Source organism: Schistocerca cancellata, chromosome 5, assembly GCF_023864275.1.
Source record: "Schistocerca cancellata isolate TAMUIC-IGC-003103 chromosome 5, iqSchCanc2.1, whole genome shotgun sequence".
In the NCBI taxonomy this organism is placed as follows: Eukaryota; Metazoa; Arthropoda; class Insecta; order Orthoptera; family Acrididae; genus Schistocerca; species Schistocerca cancellata.
Genome location: NC_064630.1, coordinates 624745907 through 624762913, shown reverse-complemented (window position 1 = coordinate 624762913; position 17007 = coordinate 624745907). Strand labels below are relative to the sequence as shown.

Here is a 17007-nt window from a genome sequence, read left to right as displayed (position 1 = left end):
AGACATGTGCTTATATAAATACTCCCACTCTGTCAACAAGTCCACTGTGAGACTATGTATTAATAAGTATCCAGAAAGTGTCCATTACATGGATGATAGAAATTATCTGATTCCAAATATTATTGTTTTTTTTACAGAGTGTTGACCAGAGATATTCAGCACTGATGTTCAGCAAATAGCGTTTTTACAGAGTCAGATGAATAATTCTCCAGTAGGTTAAAATTGATAGATATATATATATATATATATATATATATATATATATATATATATATATAAATAAAAGCGCTGGCAGGTCGATAGACACACAAACAAACACAAACATACACACAAAAATCTAGCTTTCGCAACCAACGGTTGCCTCGTCAGGAAAGAGGGAAGGAGAAGGGAAGACAAAAGGATATGGGTTTTAAGGGAGAGGGTAAGGAGTCATTCCAATCCCGGGAGCGGAAAGACTTACCTTAGGGGGAAAAAAGGACAGGTATACACTCGCACACACACACACATATCCATCCGCATATACACAGCCACAAGCAGACATTTGTAAAGGCAAAGAGTTTGGGCAGAGATGTCAGTCGGGACGGAAGTACAGAGGCAAAGATGATGTTGAAAGACAGGTGAGGTATGAGCGGCGGCAGATTGAAATTAGAAATTAGCGGAGATTGAGGCCTGGCGGATAGCGAGAAGAGAGGATATGCTGAAGGGCAAGTTCCCATCTCCGGAGTTCAGACAGGTTGGTGTTAGTGGGAAGTATCCAGATAACCCGGACGGTGTAACACTGTGCCAAGATGTGCTGGCCGTGCACCAAGGCATGTTTAGCCACAGGGTGATCCTCATTGCCAACAAACACTGTCTGCCTGTGTCCATTCATGCGAATGGACAGTTTGTTGCTGGTCATTCCCACATAGAACGCTTCACAGTGTAGGCAGGTCAGTTGGTAAATCACGTGGGTGCTTTCACACGTGGCTCTGCCTTTGATCGTGTACACCTTCCGGGTTACAGGACTGGAATAGGTGGTGGTGGGAGGGTGCATGGGACAGGTTTTACACCGGGGGCGGTTACAGGGGTAGGAGCCAGAGGGTAGGGAAGGTGGTTTGGGGATTTCATAGGGATGAACTAAGAGGTTACGAAGGTTAGGTGGACGGCGGAAAGACACTCTTGGTGGAGTGGGGAGGATTTCATGAAGGATGGATCTCATTTCAGGGCAGGATTTGAGGAAGTCGTATCCCTGCTGGAGAGTCACATTCAGAATCTGATCCAGTCCCGGAAAGTATCCTGTCACAAGTGGGGCACTTTTGGGGTTCTTCTGTGGAAGGTTCCGGGTTTGAGGAGATGAGGAAGTGGCTCTGGTTATTTGCTTCTGTACCAGGTCGGGAGGGTAGTTACAGGATGCAAAAGCTGTTTTCAGGTTGTTGGTGTAATGATTCAAGGATTCCGGACTGGAGCAGATTTGTTTGCCACGAAGACCTAGGCTGTAGGGAAGGGATCGTTTGATGTGGAATGGGTGGCAGCTGTCATAATGGAGGTACTGTTGCTTGTTGGTGGGTTTGATGTGGACGGATGTGTGAAGCTGGCCATTGGACAGGTGGAGGTCAACGTCAAGGAAAGTGGCATGGGATTTAGAGTAGGACCAGGTGAATATGATGGAACCAAAGGAGTTGAGGTTGGAGAGGAAATTCTGGAGTTCTTCTTCACTGTGAGTCCAGATCATGAAAATGTCATCAATAAATCTGTACCAAACTTTGGGTTGGCAGGCCTGGGTAACCAAGAAGGCTTCCTCTAAGCGACCCATGAATAGGTTGGCGTACGAGGGGGCCATCCTGGTACCCATGGCTGTTCCCTTTAATTGTTGGTATGTCTGGCCTTCAAAAGTGAAGAAGTTGTGGGTCAGGATGAAGCTGGCTAAGGTAATGAGGAAAGAGGTTTTAGGTAGGGCGGCAGGTGATCGGCGTGAAAGGAAGTTCTCCATCGCAGCGAGGCCCTGGACATGCGGAATATTTGTGTATAAGGAAGTGGCATCAATGGTTACAAGGATGGTTTCTGGGGGTAACAGACTGGGTAGTGATTCCAGGCGTTCGAGAAAGTGGTTGGTGTCTTTGATGAAGGATGGGAGACTGCATGTAATGGTTGCCATGGTAATCCCATTCCTGATGTCCAGGCGGAGCTTCAAGGAATCCTCAGAACCTTAGGCCCCCTACAAAACCTTTCACCTGACTCCATCAACCTCCTGACCCCACCAACACCCCGCACCCCTACCTTCTACCTTCTTCCCAAAATTCACAAACCCAATCATCCCGGCCGTCCCATTGTAGCTGGTTACCAAGCCCCCACAGAACGCATCTCTGCCTACGTAGATCAACACCTTCAACCCATTACATGCTGTCTCCCATCCTTCATCAAAGACACCAACCACTTTCTCGAACGCCTGGAATCCCTACCCAGTCTGTTACCCCCGGAAACCATCCTTGTAACCATTGATGCCACTTCCTTATACACAAATATTCCGCATGTCCAGGGCCTCGCTGCGATGGAGAACTTCCTTTCACGCCGATCACCTGCCGCCCTACCTAAAACCTCTTTCCTCATTACCTTAGCCAGCTTCATCCTGACCCACAACTTCTTCACTTTTGAAGGCCAGACATACCAACAATTAAAGGGAACAGCCATGGGTACCAGGATGGCCCCCTCGTACGCCAACCTATTCATGGGTCGCTTAGAGGAAGCCTTCTTGGTTACCCAGGCCTGCCAACCCAAAGTTTGGTACAGATTTATTGATGACATTTTCATGATCTGGACTCACAGTGAAGAAGAACTCCAGAATTTCCTCTCCAACCTCAACTCCTTTGGTTCCATCAGATTCACCTGGTCCTACTCTAAATCCCATGCCACTTTCCTTGACGTTGACCTCCACCTGTCCAATGGCCAGCTTCACACGTCCGTCCACATCAAACCCACCAACAAGCAACAGTACCTCCATTATGACAGCTGCCACCCATTCCACATCATACGGTCCCTTCCCTACAGCCTAGGTCTTCGTGGCAAACAAATCTGCTCCAGTCCGGAATCCTTGAATCATTACACCAACAACCTGAAAACAGCTTTTGCATCCCGTAACTACCCTCCCGACCTGGTACAGAAGCAAATAACCAGAGCCACTTCCTCCATCTCCTCAAACCCGGAACCTTCCACAGAAGAACCCCAAAAGTGCCCCACTTGTGACAGGATACTTTCCGGGACTGGATCAGATTCTGAATGTGACTCTCCAGCAGGGATACGACTTCCTCAAATCCTGCCCTGAAATGAGATCCATCCTTCATGAAATCCTCCCCACTCCACCAAGAGTGTCTTTCTGCCATCCACCTAACCTTCGTAACCTCTTAGTTCATCCCTATGAAATCCCCAAACCACCTTCCCTACCCTCTGGCTCCTACCCCTGTAACCGCCCCCGGTGTAAAACCTGTCCCATGCACCCTCCCACCACCACCTATTCCAGTCCTGTAACCCGGAAGGTGTACACGATCAAAGGCAGAGCCACGTGTGAAAGCACCCACGTTATTTACCAACTGACCTGCCTACACTGTGAAGCGTTCTATGTGGGAATGACCAGCAACAAACTGTCCATTCGCATGAATGGACACAGGCAGACAGTGTTTGTTGGCAATGAGGATCACCCTGTGGCTAAACATGCCTTGGTGCACGGCCAGCACATCTTGGCACAGTGTTACACCGTCCGGGTTATCTGGATACTTCCCACTAACACCAACCTGTCTGAACTCCGGAGATGGGAACTTGCCCTTCAGCATATCCTCTCTTCTCGCTATCCGCCAGGCCTCAATCTCCGCTAATTTCTAATTTCAATCTGCCGCCGCTCATACCTCACCTGTCTTTCAACATCATCTTTGCCTCTGTACTTCCGTCCCGACTGACATCTCTGCCCAAACTCTTTGCCTTTACAAATGTCTGCTTGTGGCTGTGTATATGCGGATGGATATGTGTGTGTGTGTGCGAGTGTATACCTGTCCTTTTTTCCCCCTAAGGTAAGTCTTTCCGCTCCCGGGATTGGAATGACTCCTTACCCTCTCCCTTAAAACCCATATCCTTTTGTCTTCCCTTCTCCTTCCCTCTTTCCTGACGAGGCAACCGTTGGTTGCGAAAGCTAGATTTTTGTGTGTATGTTTGTGTTTGTTTGTGTGTCTATCGACCTGCCAGCGCTTTTGTTTGGTAAGTCTCATCATCTTTCTTTTTAAATATATTTTTCCCACGTGGAATGTTTCCCTCTATTATATATATATATATATATATATATATATATATATAGTTATAATAGAAGGAAACATTCCATGAAGGAAAAATATATCTAAAAACAAAGATGATGTGACTTACCAAATGAAAGTGCTGGCAGGTCGACAGACACACAAACGAACACAAACATACACACAAAATTCAAGCTTTCGCAACAAACTGTTGCCTCATCAGGAAAGAGGGAAGGAGAGGGAAAGACGAAAGGATGTGGGTTTTAAGGGAGAGGGTAAGGAGTCATTCCAGTCCCGGGAGCGGAAAGACTTACCTTAGGGGGAAAAAGGACGGGTACACACTCGCACACACACACATATCCATCCACACATATACAGACACAAGCAGACATATTTGAAGACATATATTTGAAGACATATATTTGGAGACATATTGTGTTCGTTTGTGTGTCTGTCGACCTGCTAGCACTTTCATTTGGTAAGTCACATCATCTTTGTTATATATATATATATATATATATATATATATATATATATATATATATATATATATATATATATATATATATATATATGAATTGCACAAGCACAATTTGTAGGTATTATGCTTCTCCAGACTGTATCACATACAGCGTAATTCTTTTCATAAATATTAATTATTTCATATTTTCTTTGTAATTTGTTTCATTCAAGTATGCAGTGACCAAAGATCTTGTTATCTTTATCTTTTCTGCAGCAGTCAAAATTTTGATCACTTATCTTTCTTTAAAATCCCTGCGATGACCATTATGATGCAGGATAGTTATTTGAAATTCAGAGGTGCAGGATGATATTTACTTTCATGAAATTCAACACTTAATATACTTATCACCACACAATAAGTTCCCATTGGTTTATTATAACTTAGTATATACAGTGTGACAATTATTGAACTGTATGAAATAAAAACATCATAATAACTTCTGGATGGTTTCCGTGGTTGGCTGTGGGGCGTGATGGAAATTAGCATGCGCATGCATGCATGGTTTAGAGACAAAGCCCACTTTCATTTGGATGGGTTCATCAATAAGGAAAATTGCCACATTTGGGGGACTGAGAACTTGCATTTCATGATCAAGAAGTCTCTTCACCCTGAGTGGGTGACAGTGTAGTGTGCAATTTGCAGTCACAAAATAATTGGTGTGATATTCTGTGATGGCACAGTGACTACCGAACAATACGTGAAGGTTTTGAAAGTTGATTTCATGCCCATTATTCTGAATGACATTGATTTTGACAAGATGTGGTTCATGCAAGATGGAACTCGACCCCATCGAAGCAGGAGAGTATTTGGTGCCCTGGAGGAGCAATGTGGGGACCGCATTCTGGCTCTGGGGTACCCAGAGGCCACTGGCATGGACATTGGATGGTCACCATGTTCTCCGGAAGACAAGGTATACAGCAATAATCCCAAAACCATTGCTGAACTGAAAACAGCCATTCAGGAGGTCATCGACAGCATTGATGTTCCAACACTTCAGTGGGTCATGCAGAATTTCTCTATTCGTTTGTGGCACATAATCGCCAATGATGGCAGGTATATTGAACGTGTGATAACCAAAATCCAAATATCTGTAGTGATGTTTACATTTTGAATAAAGTGTGTGTGTGCCATAGTTTGTAACTAATTTACGTTTTTTCTTCATATAGTTCAATAATTGTCACCCTGTATAATAGCATACAGTATTCACCACAATGAAACTTTATTCTCATTCAAGTAGCAGCAAGCATGACTAAACATGAAGAGAATGGAACAGGACAGAAAGATGCATGATTTCCTTATGTAGCTATTTTTGTTTTTACAATTAGGGAAAACAAAAATGACATAGGGACTTGAATAAAATGGCGGGTTCTTCTACTGGTCTTTGGCCATTGAACAATGGTGTTTCTCTGACCAGCTAGGCTCTAGTCCTCTTCCAGTGAAGTGCACGTGGCAGTGTTGCTCTGATCCCCGTGTATGAACATGCAAAATAAACCAGACACACTCATGAAGTAATTTTTTTAAACATCATAATATGTAAAATTTTCCTTAATGGAAATATGTATCCTTCTGTCATTCAGCAGAGAAAGAAAGCAGTATGCCCCAAATTGCCGTTTCAGTACACTGTGAAAGCTGCTGTGTCATATACCAGCTCTTCTGCAATTTCTGCACGGCATTTTATGTGAGAGTAATCGTCAACTAGCTGTCAACCATACTGAATGGCCTCTATCGAACTGTCGTCATAAACACAATTTATCACACAGTGACACAATATGCTGCTGAGCATAATGTGCTCAAACTTAATGCCTGCTTCACAACCCATACCATGTGGATCCTTCCCCGCAGCACCAGCTTTTCTGAACTATGTAGTTGGGAGTTAATCCTAGTTACCCTTGCATTGCATCCTTCTGTGCCATAATACTTCTGCCTTAAATCTTGATAAGCTAATGTCCCTACACCTTGTACTCAATGGTTCCCCACTTCCTCTGTCCTGTCACCCCCTCCCAATCCACACCTCCATATCATCTCCATCATGTGCCACACCTCTATGGCTGCAGTGCGTGTGAATCGCACACCCAGCCCTTGCAGCTGTCACCCCTTTCTCCTGCATTCTTGTCCTGCACATCTGGTGCTTCCAACCAAGCCACCATCCACCTTGATCCTGCTTCCATCCTCTTTTTCCCTCTACCGACCCCATCTGACACAACCATCACCCCAATCCAGCTGCCGACATGCAATCCTGTCATTGTGTCCAGATGGTACAGTTAGGTGTATGTGTGTGTGTGTGTGTGTGTGTGTGTGTGTGTGTGTGTGTGTGTGTGTGTGTGTGTGTACACACTTTTACTCTAGCTTGTCAAAAGACTTTTTACAAATGATAGAAAAGTTTTCATTCTTTCTCATATGCCTGTCAGTGGCTCAACACTTCTGTTTTTTTTTGCTGAGTGGTCTCTTCTACTCCTAAATTATTTTAAGCATTTTTGTTCTTCAGTGAATGAGGTTGTCATCCAGAAGTGATGTCATTCAGAAGTAAGTGCATACATGTGTTTTTTGACTGTGCTAGCAATTACCAGTATTTTAGAAGCTAACTATGCAAAAAAAGGGTAAAAAACTGATTTCTGGCTTGTAGTTGGTTTTATGAATTAGGTATAAAATGGTGGGAATAGAACAAACAATGACAAATAACCGATGGTAACTAATGATATTGCTACTTGACTGTGTTGTTATTGAAGCCATCTTACAGATATACGAGGTGCATTCAAGTTCTAAGGCCTCCGATTTTTTTTCTAATTAACTACTCACCCGAAATCGATGAAATTGGCGTTACTTCTCGACGTAATCACCCTGCAGATGTACACATTTTTCACAATGCTGACGCCATGATTCCATGGCAGCGTTGAAGGCTTCTTTAGGAGTCTGTTTTGACCACTGGAAAATCGCTGAGGCAATAGCAGCATGGCTGGTGAATGTACGGCCACGGAGAGTGTCTTTCATTGTTGGAAAAAGCCAAAAGTCACTAGGAGCCAGGTCAGGTGAGTAGGGAGCATGAGGAATCAAAGTTGTTATCACAAAGAAACTGTTGCGTAACGTTAGCTCGATGTGCGGGTGCGTTGTCTTGGTGAAACAGCACACGCGCAGCCCTTCCCGGACGTTTTTGTTGCAGTGCAGGAAGGAATTTGTTCTTCAAAACATTTTCGTAGGATGCACCTGTTACCGTTGTGCCCTTTGGAATGCAATGGGTAAGGATTACGCCCTCGCTGTCCCAGAAAATGGACACCATCATTTTTTCAGCACTGGCGGTTACCTGAAATTTTTTTTGGTGGCGGTGAATCTGTGTGCTTCCATTGAGCTAATTGGCGCTTTGTTTCTGGATTGAAAAATGGCATCCACGTCTCATCCATTGTCACAACCGACAAAAAGAAAGTCCCATTCATGCTGTCGTTGCACATCAACATTGCTTGGCATGCCACACGGGCAGCCATGTGGTCATCCCGTCAGCATTCGTGGCACCCACCTGGATGACACTTTTTGCATTTTCAGGTCATCATGCAGGATTGTGTGCACAGAACCCACAGAAATGCCAACTCTGGAGGCGATCTGTTCAACAGTAATTCGGCGATCCCCCAAGACAATTCTCTCCACTTTCTCGATCATGTCGTCAGACCGGCTTGTGCGAGCCTGAGGTTGTTTCGGTTTGTTGTCACATGATGTTCTGCCTTCATTAAACTGTCGCACCCACGAACGCACTTTCGACACATCCATAACTCCATCACCACATGTCTCCTTCAACTGTCGATGAATTTCAATTGGTTTCACACCACGCACATTCAGAAAACGAATGATTGCACGCTGTTCAAGTAAGGAAAACGTCGCCATTTTAAGTATTTAAAACGGTTCTCATTCTCGCCGCTGGCGGTAAAATTCCATCTGCCGTACGGTGCTGCCATCTCTGGGACGTATTGACAATGAATGCGGCCTCATTTTAAAACAATGCGCATGTTTCTATCTCTTTGCAGTCCGGAGAAAAAAAATCGGAGGCCTTAGAACTTGAATGCACCTCGTAGATATTTGTTACTACTGTGTTGAGAGACTATTCAGTAAATTTTAAAATTTTCCATCAAGCTGAAGAATAAATAATCCTGCTCAATCCAACCTATGTCTACATATAAAATCATCAAAACTTTGTGATTGAAATGCTGATATGTCACATCCCAGTATCAACAAGCTGCTAGTGATTGAAAAACCTCAGTGCAGAGAAAATGATGCAGATGGCTGTTCATTCTCATGACTTACCGTCAGTCTGAAAATATTTATGAATGACATCACAATATCGATTAATAATGAAACTGATTATATTAATTTATTTATCAGTGACTGTGCATTCTGAAAATGAATCATCATGGAATAAGCTGAGACAAGGGTGTGAGAAATTGTGAACTCTCAAGAACAAGTTGTTGTTTTAATCTCTTCAAAATTTTTATTATTGAGTCCAAGCTGATGGCATTGGATTTGATACACTTACTAGACAAGAAAAAAATAGTTGTAGGACTGGAAGGATTTGCTGTAAATCATTGTCTGTTCATAATTAACTTAAAGAAAATATCACTGGGAAAACTGTGTACCACAGTCCCAAATGCCCAAGGTATTATAAATATAATAAATGTGCTCATTAAGGAAAGAACAATCAGAGTAAAATCAAAACAATTCACTATTGACAAAAGCATTATTTCTCGTAGTAACAGCAGCAGGTAACGCTGGAAGTTACAGCACAGAACATGTATCTGGATGCATCTCCACATTTGCCAAATGTGCTTGTGAATTGTCTTTAAAATATTAAGTACACTAGTAGAAGGTACTGCAAACTCTCATTTTTATATTCTTGTGAGGTATATAAAGGGAAATATTAAATTGTTGAATGTCTGTTAGGTTGAAATTGGAACTGACATTGATTGTGTCCTTTTTAGAGGAAGCATTCCGTTGTTAACTGCAATCAAGAAAGAGGAACCATACAGAACCTCCATCTCCCAAGTGCGAGTCTAGTGTGATAACCATCTCAGTTGTGCAGTCTGATGCTTGTATACTCTACATAAAAACTTAACACCTGTGTAATGTGTGTGGAAGGTAACCAATCCAAACTTCCTTTAAAACCCTACTTCTCTCACTGACTGAAGTTTTTCCTAATGTACTCATATATCTGGGGACTAGTGTAGACTTCATTGACTGATGTTTAAAAAAAATTTTTTTATTATTTTTTAATAAGAACCAAGTTACTACATATTGTTTGGACATTTGGACTGTACAGAATATTTGCATATTGTCTGCCAAGAAAGAAAGGTGTTTTATACATGAAAATTTTATGCAGAAATGAAACATCAGACAACCATACTTCATACTCCAAAAATGGAGTACGTAACTAACTGCAAGAACAATTGTTCGTAGATTCACTAGTTTCTCTTTTAACCTTACTCACCCATGATGTGTAAATGAGGAACAATGTGGAAAGCTGTTTCTCTCCATCTTACAGGACTTTTCATGAAATGACTCTGGAAGAAGCATAATCTAGAAGGAAGTAAAATATTTGTCATCTCAAATTATTTTGGAGCAGTGCTCATTTTCACATTCAGAAGTTGTAAACAGAAGAAGAAATACTCGAATACATCCTTGTTAGTTCCTCTAAAGAAATTGAACCAAATCACATGTTAGGGTCCAGTTGTTAGAGAATCATAAAAAGAAGAATTCTGATTTTCATTGTAAATTTAGTTCACAAGAATCAAGACAAATCAAATGCTTGTGATCACTTACAAGAATTTGGGTCAAATGAAATACAATTTAACTTCTAATAATAAAAAAAGAGCGGCTCAGAAGAATGAGAATCAGCACTGCTGGAACAAGTAATCATTTGCGACAGGCTGCTTGTATTTATTAAATTAATAATCATTGCAAGTTAAATTTGTACTTTATATTCAGCTTGTAGCAACTATTTTTGGAATTCGGTTTTATTACACAAAATTTTTGCTTATAAAATACATTAAATAACTGTGTGTCCTTTTTTGTTGAAATGGATGATATGTATATTTTCCTAATGAAATGAACATATAAACAACAAAGCAATAAAAGTTTTCTTCATAGTTTTCAGGTTTTAAATTGTTATCAGCTAACTTCTGCTGCCTAGCAGACATGTACTCCTGCTGTCAAAATATGGTAAGGTTTCTGTCCAAGAATGATAACACTACTTTCTCCAAACAAGTGGATTTGTGATTCTTACTAAACTATGTTTTTATTCTTATCACAAAGGCAAATGATATGGTGTCACAACTGGAGCAAATTGAAAAACTTGTAGGCAGTAAGATTGCCGCGTTTCTACAAAGTGTCAACTATGGAAACATTACAAAAGACATAAAGTGAGTGCTCTGTAATTTTTTTGAAATTTATGTATAAAATTAAATAGATCACAGACTGTGAAACTTTTTATGAAGTTTCTTTGTACAACACAGAATAATGAATGAAAAAATCACTGATTGTGTAAATATTTAGGTTACAAACAGTATAGTATGAAATGTTAAAATGGTGCAAATAGTCACCTGTTGATAATCTGAGTACTGGATAACAAAGTGAAATATTAAATATGGTACCACTGTAGGCATTATATAAAATTATGAATACACAGAGTGTTTTATAAAGCTAGAGAGAACAGATTTCATTTATTTATTGCAGAACAACTATGAAAGACAGAAACATATTGTGCATGTCACTGGATAGAGGAAGGTTCAAAGTTTTGTGTTCACACACACTCTACACCATACAATCAACATGAGCACCATGCATTGCTCAAGAAACATCAAAATGGTAGTCCATTTCATTTGGCACACAAATCAACATGTCCCTTTTTATTGAAACAACAGCTTCAACAATTTGGTTTCTCAGCTGTTGAAGAGTAGCTGCTATAGGTGAGACAAAGACTTTCTTTTAGTACTCCCACAGAAAAAAATCATTAGTTGTGAGGACTGGTGACCTGGGAGGCCAGAAGCAATGAACAAGATCTTGTTGTCCACCTCTTGCAATCCATTGTTGTGGGATAGTGTTGTTAAGATAATGTGCCATCTCAAGCTGAAAGTGAGGCAGGGTACCATCACGTGTAAAGATGTGACATTCCTGTCACAGTTTCCTCCGCAAAAAAGGAAGGTCCATAAACTTCGTGAACAGAAACAGCACAAAACACATTCAGTTTCTGTGTCTCTCTTTCATGTTTGATGAAAACGCCAGGATTTTGTGACCCCTCAAATGATTACATTATGGTGGTTTACTTTACCCAATAGATGAAATGTTGATTTGTCCAAAAAGATGAGTCACATGGAAAAAATGTCCTCTGCCATACCCCGGAGAATTGAAATGCAAAATTTATGTGTTTCGTTATGTTTGCCAGGATGCAATTGCTGTAGTAACTGCAACTTGTAAGGCTATATATGCAGGCAACTGAAGACTCAATGGGAACACATGTCAGACATGCTTGACATTTTCATCGGATGTGCATGGCTGACCAGTGCTCTTCCCTTTGCAAATGCAACCAGCTTTTTAGAATGTTGCACGCCAGTCTGCTTGTGCAGAGGCAGCTTCTTGTTGAATCGATGGTGGTATGTGTGTTGCAGTTGAAAAATGAATTGTCTTTGCACAAATTTCCATGTAAATGAATTGTCTTGGGGTGTAGTCACCATGTTGCCACAAACAAAAAGCAGCGCAACTTTGTCAAAACTTTGAACCTTCCTCTATCCTGTGACATGCACAATGTGTGTCTATCTTTTATAGTTTGTAATAAACAACTGAAATTCATTCTTCTTTTTGAATCAGCTGTTATTTGTTGTTAAGTAATGAACCAAAACTTATAACCTGTGAACTGGAGAGACTTGAGCAAGAAAATCAGGAAAAATGAATAAAAAGGTAAAATGAGCAGTTTCCAAAGAGCATTACCTGCATGAATATAAATGGTTGAATTTTGGAGATAAATCACACCTTGCCCAGTAAATTTTACAGGAACTATTGCTTGCAAAAAGGGTCCAATTAATGCTGGATGTAGTAGCTTTTCTCAGTGCTACAGTTGAATTGGTCTCTCTCTCTCTCTCTCTCTCTCTCTCTCTCTCTCTCTCTCTCTAACTCCAACTTTACAAAAGTATTGAAACAAGCTCATATTCCTTGAAATATCTTCTGCTTTATATCTGCAGCTGATTGTTTCTATTGCTTGTGATGTATTTGTTTTAGAATGAAGTGTTTTAGAATGAAGTGGAGAACTTCTGTGGGATTGAATGTTTGAGTAAGACACAGAATTGACAAAACTGTGATCCAATTCTTTCATTTTTTTTTGTAAGAAAACAAAATTAAATATGTAAAACCACATTTACCCTAAATTTGAAAACATGTTTCTGTTTTCAACAGTACTTACGATCATGTCCAAAACTGTTTGCAGCTATATCTCTTGTTTATGTCCCCATCCATGCTAGTAATAAATAGTTCTGTATGTGTATTCACATTGTATATTTTTGTTGTGTACTACACTATGCCCAGCATAAAGAATCAATTAATTAATGTGGTACTGCATTATGAATACTTAGCAATATAAACAGATGAAGACAAAGGTGTAGTCATTGTGCTGGACAAAAATATACTATAGAGGATGTGGTGGGAATAATATGTTGAACGAATGTGGAAAAAAGTGCTGTTTTTTTGTAATTTCACTAGGATGTCACTGCCAATTTTAAAATCTAACAAATCTGATATAATCATTTGTTTCAAAGAAAGATACAGGTTTCAGAAAAGCAATTCCCTTGAAACAGACAATTGCTGTTCACCTTTGGTTATCAGCAATAATATATTCATTTCAAAGCTCTGCACATTTATTCCATATTTAAAGCCACCCATCCATATCTCAGATAGTTCCTGCAGTTTGTGAAGCATTGGTTCAAGGGTTATTCAGAGACACTCCAATTATTGAAGTGTGTTTTATTTACATTTTATGTAACTATCCTTTTCATAATATTGTAATTATGTATACTGAGATCTTCACTTACCACCTGCAGTTTCAGAGAGGATCTGATACAATTTTTCTTCTCTGTCTTGACAGAGATCTCACTTTATTTTATATATCACTGCTGCTGACATTGAGCACAGCAGCGATTACCTCTGTTGAGTTCTGTTTTAACTTTGAATTGTTATAGTTTGCATTTCACACATTTCACTGGGCTGTATCCCGTAGAGTACGATCACATCAAATGTATATTGTCTTCACATGACAACAGATATTTAGACTTATCATGCTCTTTGAAGCAACACAATTTCTATACCATGTTAGCAGAAATAAGTTGTAACATTAGTGACATACAGTTGGCATTCAGCGGTAGCAGGCCGGAAACAGTGTCTCCCATCATCTACACTGACACAGCCACATATAGCTATTTCCATATTTGCAACATGTTCTAGTGACTGCAAACAATGCTGCAAACATTGTTGCAAAACATGTTTCAAATTCAGGGTAACCACAGTGTACGATTTCTTGTCACACATCTGGATTTTAAATCATATTTTAATTTAGTCATCATAGTATAACTTCCATAAGGAATTATTTTTATATTTCTTGTTTTATTGAAAAAAAGATATTTTTTATCTCTGTCATTTAATGTTTTGCCTAGACGGACCTCATGCTTGCTGTACAAGGGCTTTTCTGGCACGCGACGTGATCCTGAAGCTTTGCCTTCATTAGGAGGTCTTTTGTGGGGTGGACAAAAAGTTACTCCTATCCTGCAAGCCTCATCTCTCTTCCCATTCTTCGGAGGTTTGACGTGTTTGTTAAGGGATGCATTTAGTATTCATAAAGGACTATGCGCAAAGGTGAGTTTATTAAATAAAAAGACAGTGATATTGGCATACCAGGTTGTAGCAGAATCAGTCATTCAACAAATCATTGTCAGTTGGACATTACTAAAAATTCTACCAGCTTTCCCATAGTAAGTCACAAGTGACAACATGCTGTTGGATAGTGTTTTTACCCTTTGATACATTTTGCTTTGCACTTGGAAGTATAAATTGTGTTCAAATTATGTCATATGTCATTTCATTTGTTCATGATTGTATGAATCGAAAGACAGTATCATTGTAATCATGACTCAGAAAATTAAAGGAAAAATTTAAAGAAAAAAAAGAGTATGTGCGTACACGTACAGTATGTATTGGAGATAGTCCCCATTCGTTGGATAAAGAAACAATGGGTGTTGACAGACAGAATCTACAGTTTTTGTCGTCCACTCACTTTTAATTGCATACTTCATTTCGGCCTGTGGGGCTTTATTATTACCATTTTTTGTGTTTTCTTTGTGTCTGGCATCTAACTTCTGTCCTGTTTGTTTTTACTCATCCTCCTGCATCCATTACTTGTCACCTCATTGTTTGCATATTATTCCATTCCTTTCCTTTTGTTAATATCTTGTCAGTATGGTGCTGGATAATATTTAGTGGAAACAAACTACGAAATGAGCATAAATGGCCACTCACTATATAGTGAAGGTATTGTCCAACAGATAAGCACATAAATAAGAACTGGAACATGATCACACAATTATATGTGTGTTCTTGTTTGGAAAACACACACACACACACACACACACACACACACACACACACACCTGCAATGTTCCAACAATTTGGCCAAATTTTTTGTGTACGGCTCTGTGTGTGAGTGCGCACACATTCACGCACTCTGAAAAAGCACTGATGTAGGTAAGTTGGCATTCCATGTTTCAGTTTTTGTTTATGTACCTATCTACCAATCATTTTTTTTGTGTCAGCCTTATACAGTTCATTACTAGGAATACTCTGGAATTTGCATCAGGGCTTTTATTTCAGGGTTCTAATTATTCCTGTACCTTATTGCCATCTTAGTCCAGGATTTGGGCTGACTGTTCTTCCCTTACTTTTTCTGTTTTCCAGTTTGACCCTACAAGCTGAATTTTGGAAAATTTCAAAATAAGGATTCTACTGTTTTATTAAAAGTTGTCTGTATGAGTTCTGATCCAGTTGTTTCTATATGATTAACTGGCCAATTGATACACCTGTTCACTCACAAATATCTTTAGATCATTGAGTACGTCATTCACTGACATGTGGTAAGCACAGCTTGCCCCCTACAGTCATCAATTTGCCTTGGTTCCAGAAACAATGGTTTATCTGACTTCATGATGCAAAAAGAATAAAGCAAAATAAAAATTCAGAAGTATATGGGAAGAGAAAATTTATATCATGGGTGAATCCTTAAAAAGTTCCTATTTAAGTGACCAGTCAGTGCTGATGTAAAAAATTGTGTGTGTTATAGGAACATATTATAAACATTTTTCCATTGCTTTATTTCAGATATGCACATCATTTATTAATGAAAATATGGTAAACTATCTCAGTGATCTGGTAACACAAAAACTGAACTTCGTAAATCACTGGTTTACCAGGATAGAAATCTTCTTCTTATGTGATTTGCTATTCTTATTTCACAACAAGGTATGTAATAGCTGAGAATTCACGAATGTTAGGGGACAAGTAAATTTTGTCAGTGAATGCATTTTGATGTATGAAGTTGTCGTATATGTTTTTGTTGCCTTACTCTAAAAATGATACACTTGTTTCTTTCAGGATACAAATATTTCCGCTTTACTGCATAATTTATCAGTTAAGGTGGTGAGTTTAATCCCTACTAATGACAAATTGCTGATGAAACAATTATTGAAAAAGATTGTTTTCAATCCACATTATTTCAGGTAAAATTTTGACAGCACTGAATAAATTTTGAGCTATATTTAAGTATAATAAAAACCAATTACTTGTTTTTGAAACTACTTGAGTGTCTAAAGGTGTGTTTCCAAGTGTTCTGCCAAGTTGTTGTTTCCATTTTATCCACAGTATTTTGACAACTGTCAGAGCCCTCTATTCCAGGTGCAGCAAGTTCTGGTTGGAGTCCAGGCAGTGAATGCACATAACAGCAAAACTTGCTAGCCCCTGAAATAGATGGCTGGATCGGTCTTTAAAATATTTTGCGTAAGGTGGAAACAACAGCTCGACAGAATATCTGGAAGCACATCATTAATTGGTCATTCTGATGAAACATGAGAGACCACTCAAATGTGGATTATTTAATAAAATAAAATTATGTTAGATTGAGTTCCTTTATGTTAGCTACAACGATAAACTAGAAGGCAAGCAGTAGAT

General features: G+C 39.7%; 1 protein-coding gene across 2 annotated transcripts in view; it reads left to right on the top strand.

Annotated features, from left to right (window-relative positions):
- The window catches only part of LOC126187439 (RNA polymerase II-associated protein 1), a 266874-nt gene that overhangs the window by 187636 nt on the left and 62231 nt on the right, over positions 1-17007 (top strand). For both annotated transcript variants that reach the window (XM_049928519.1, XM_049928518.1), the window contains exons 13-17: positions 10900-10971; positions 11065-11171; positions 14448-14646; positions 16162-16302; positions 16435-16559. In XM_049928519.1, the coding sequence (XP_049784476.1) occupies positions 10900-10971; positions 11065-11171; positions 14448-14646; positions 16162-16302; positions 16435-16559 (644 nt within the window). The remainder of the gene's footprint in view (positions 1-10899; positions 10972-11064; positions 11172-14447; positions 14647-16161; positions 16303-16434; positions 16560-17007) is intronic.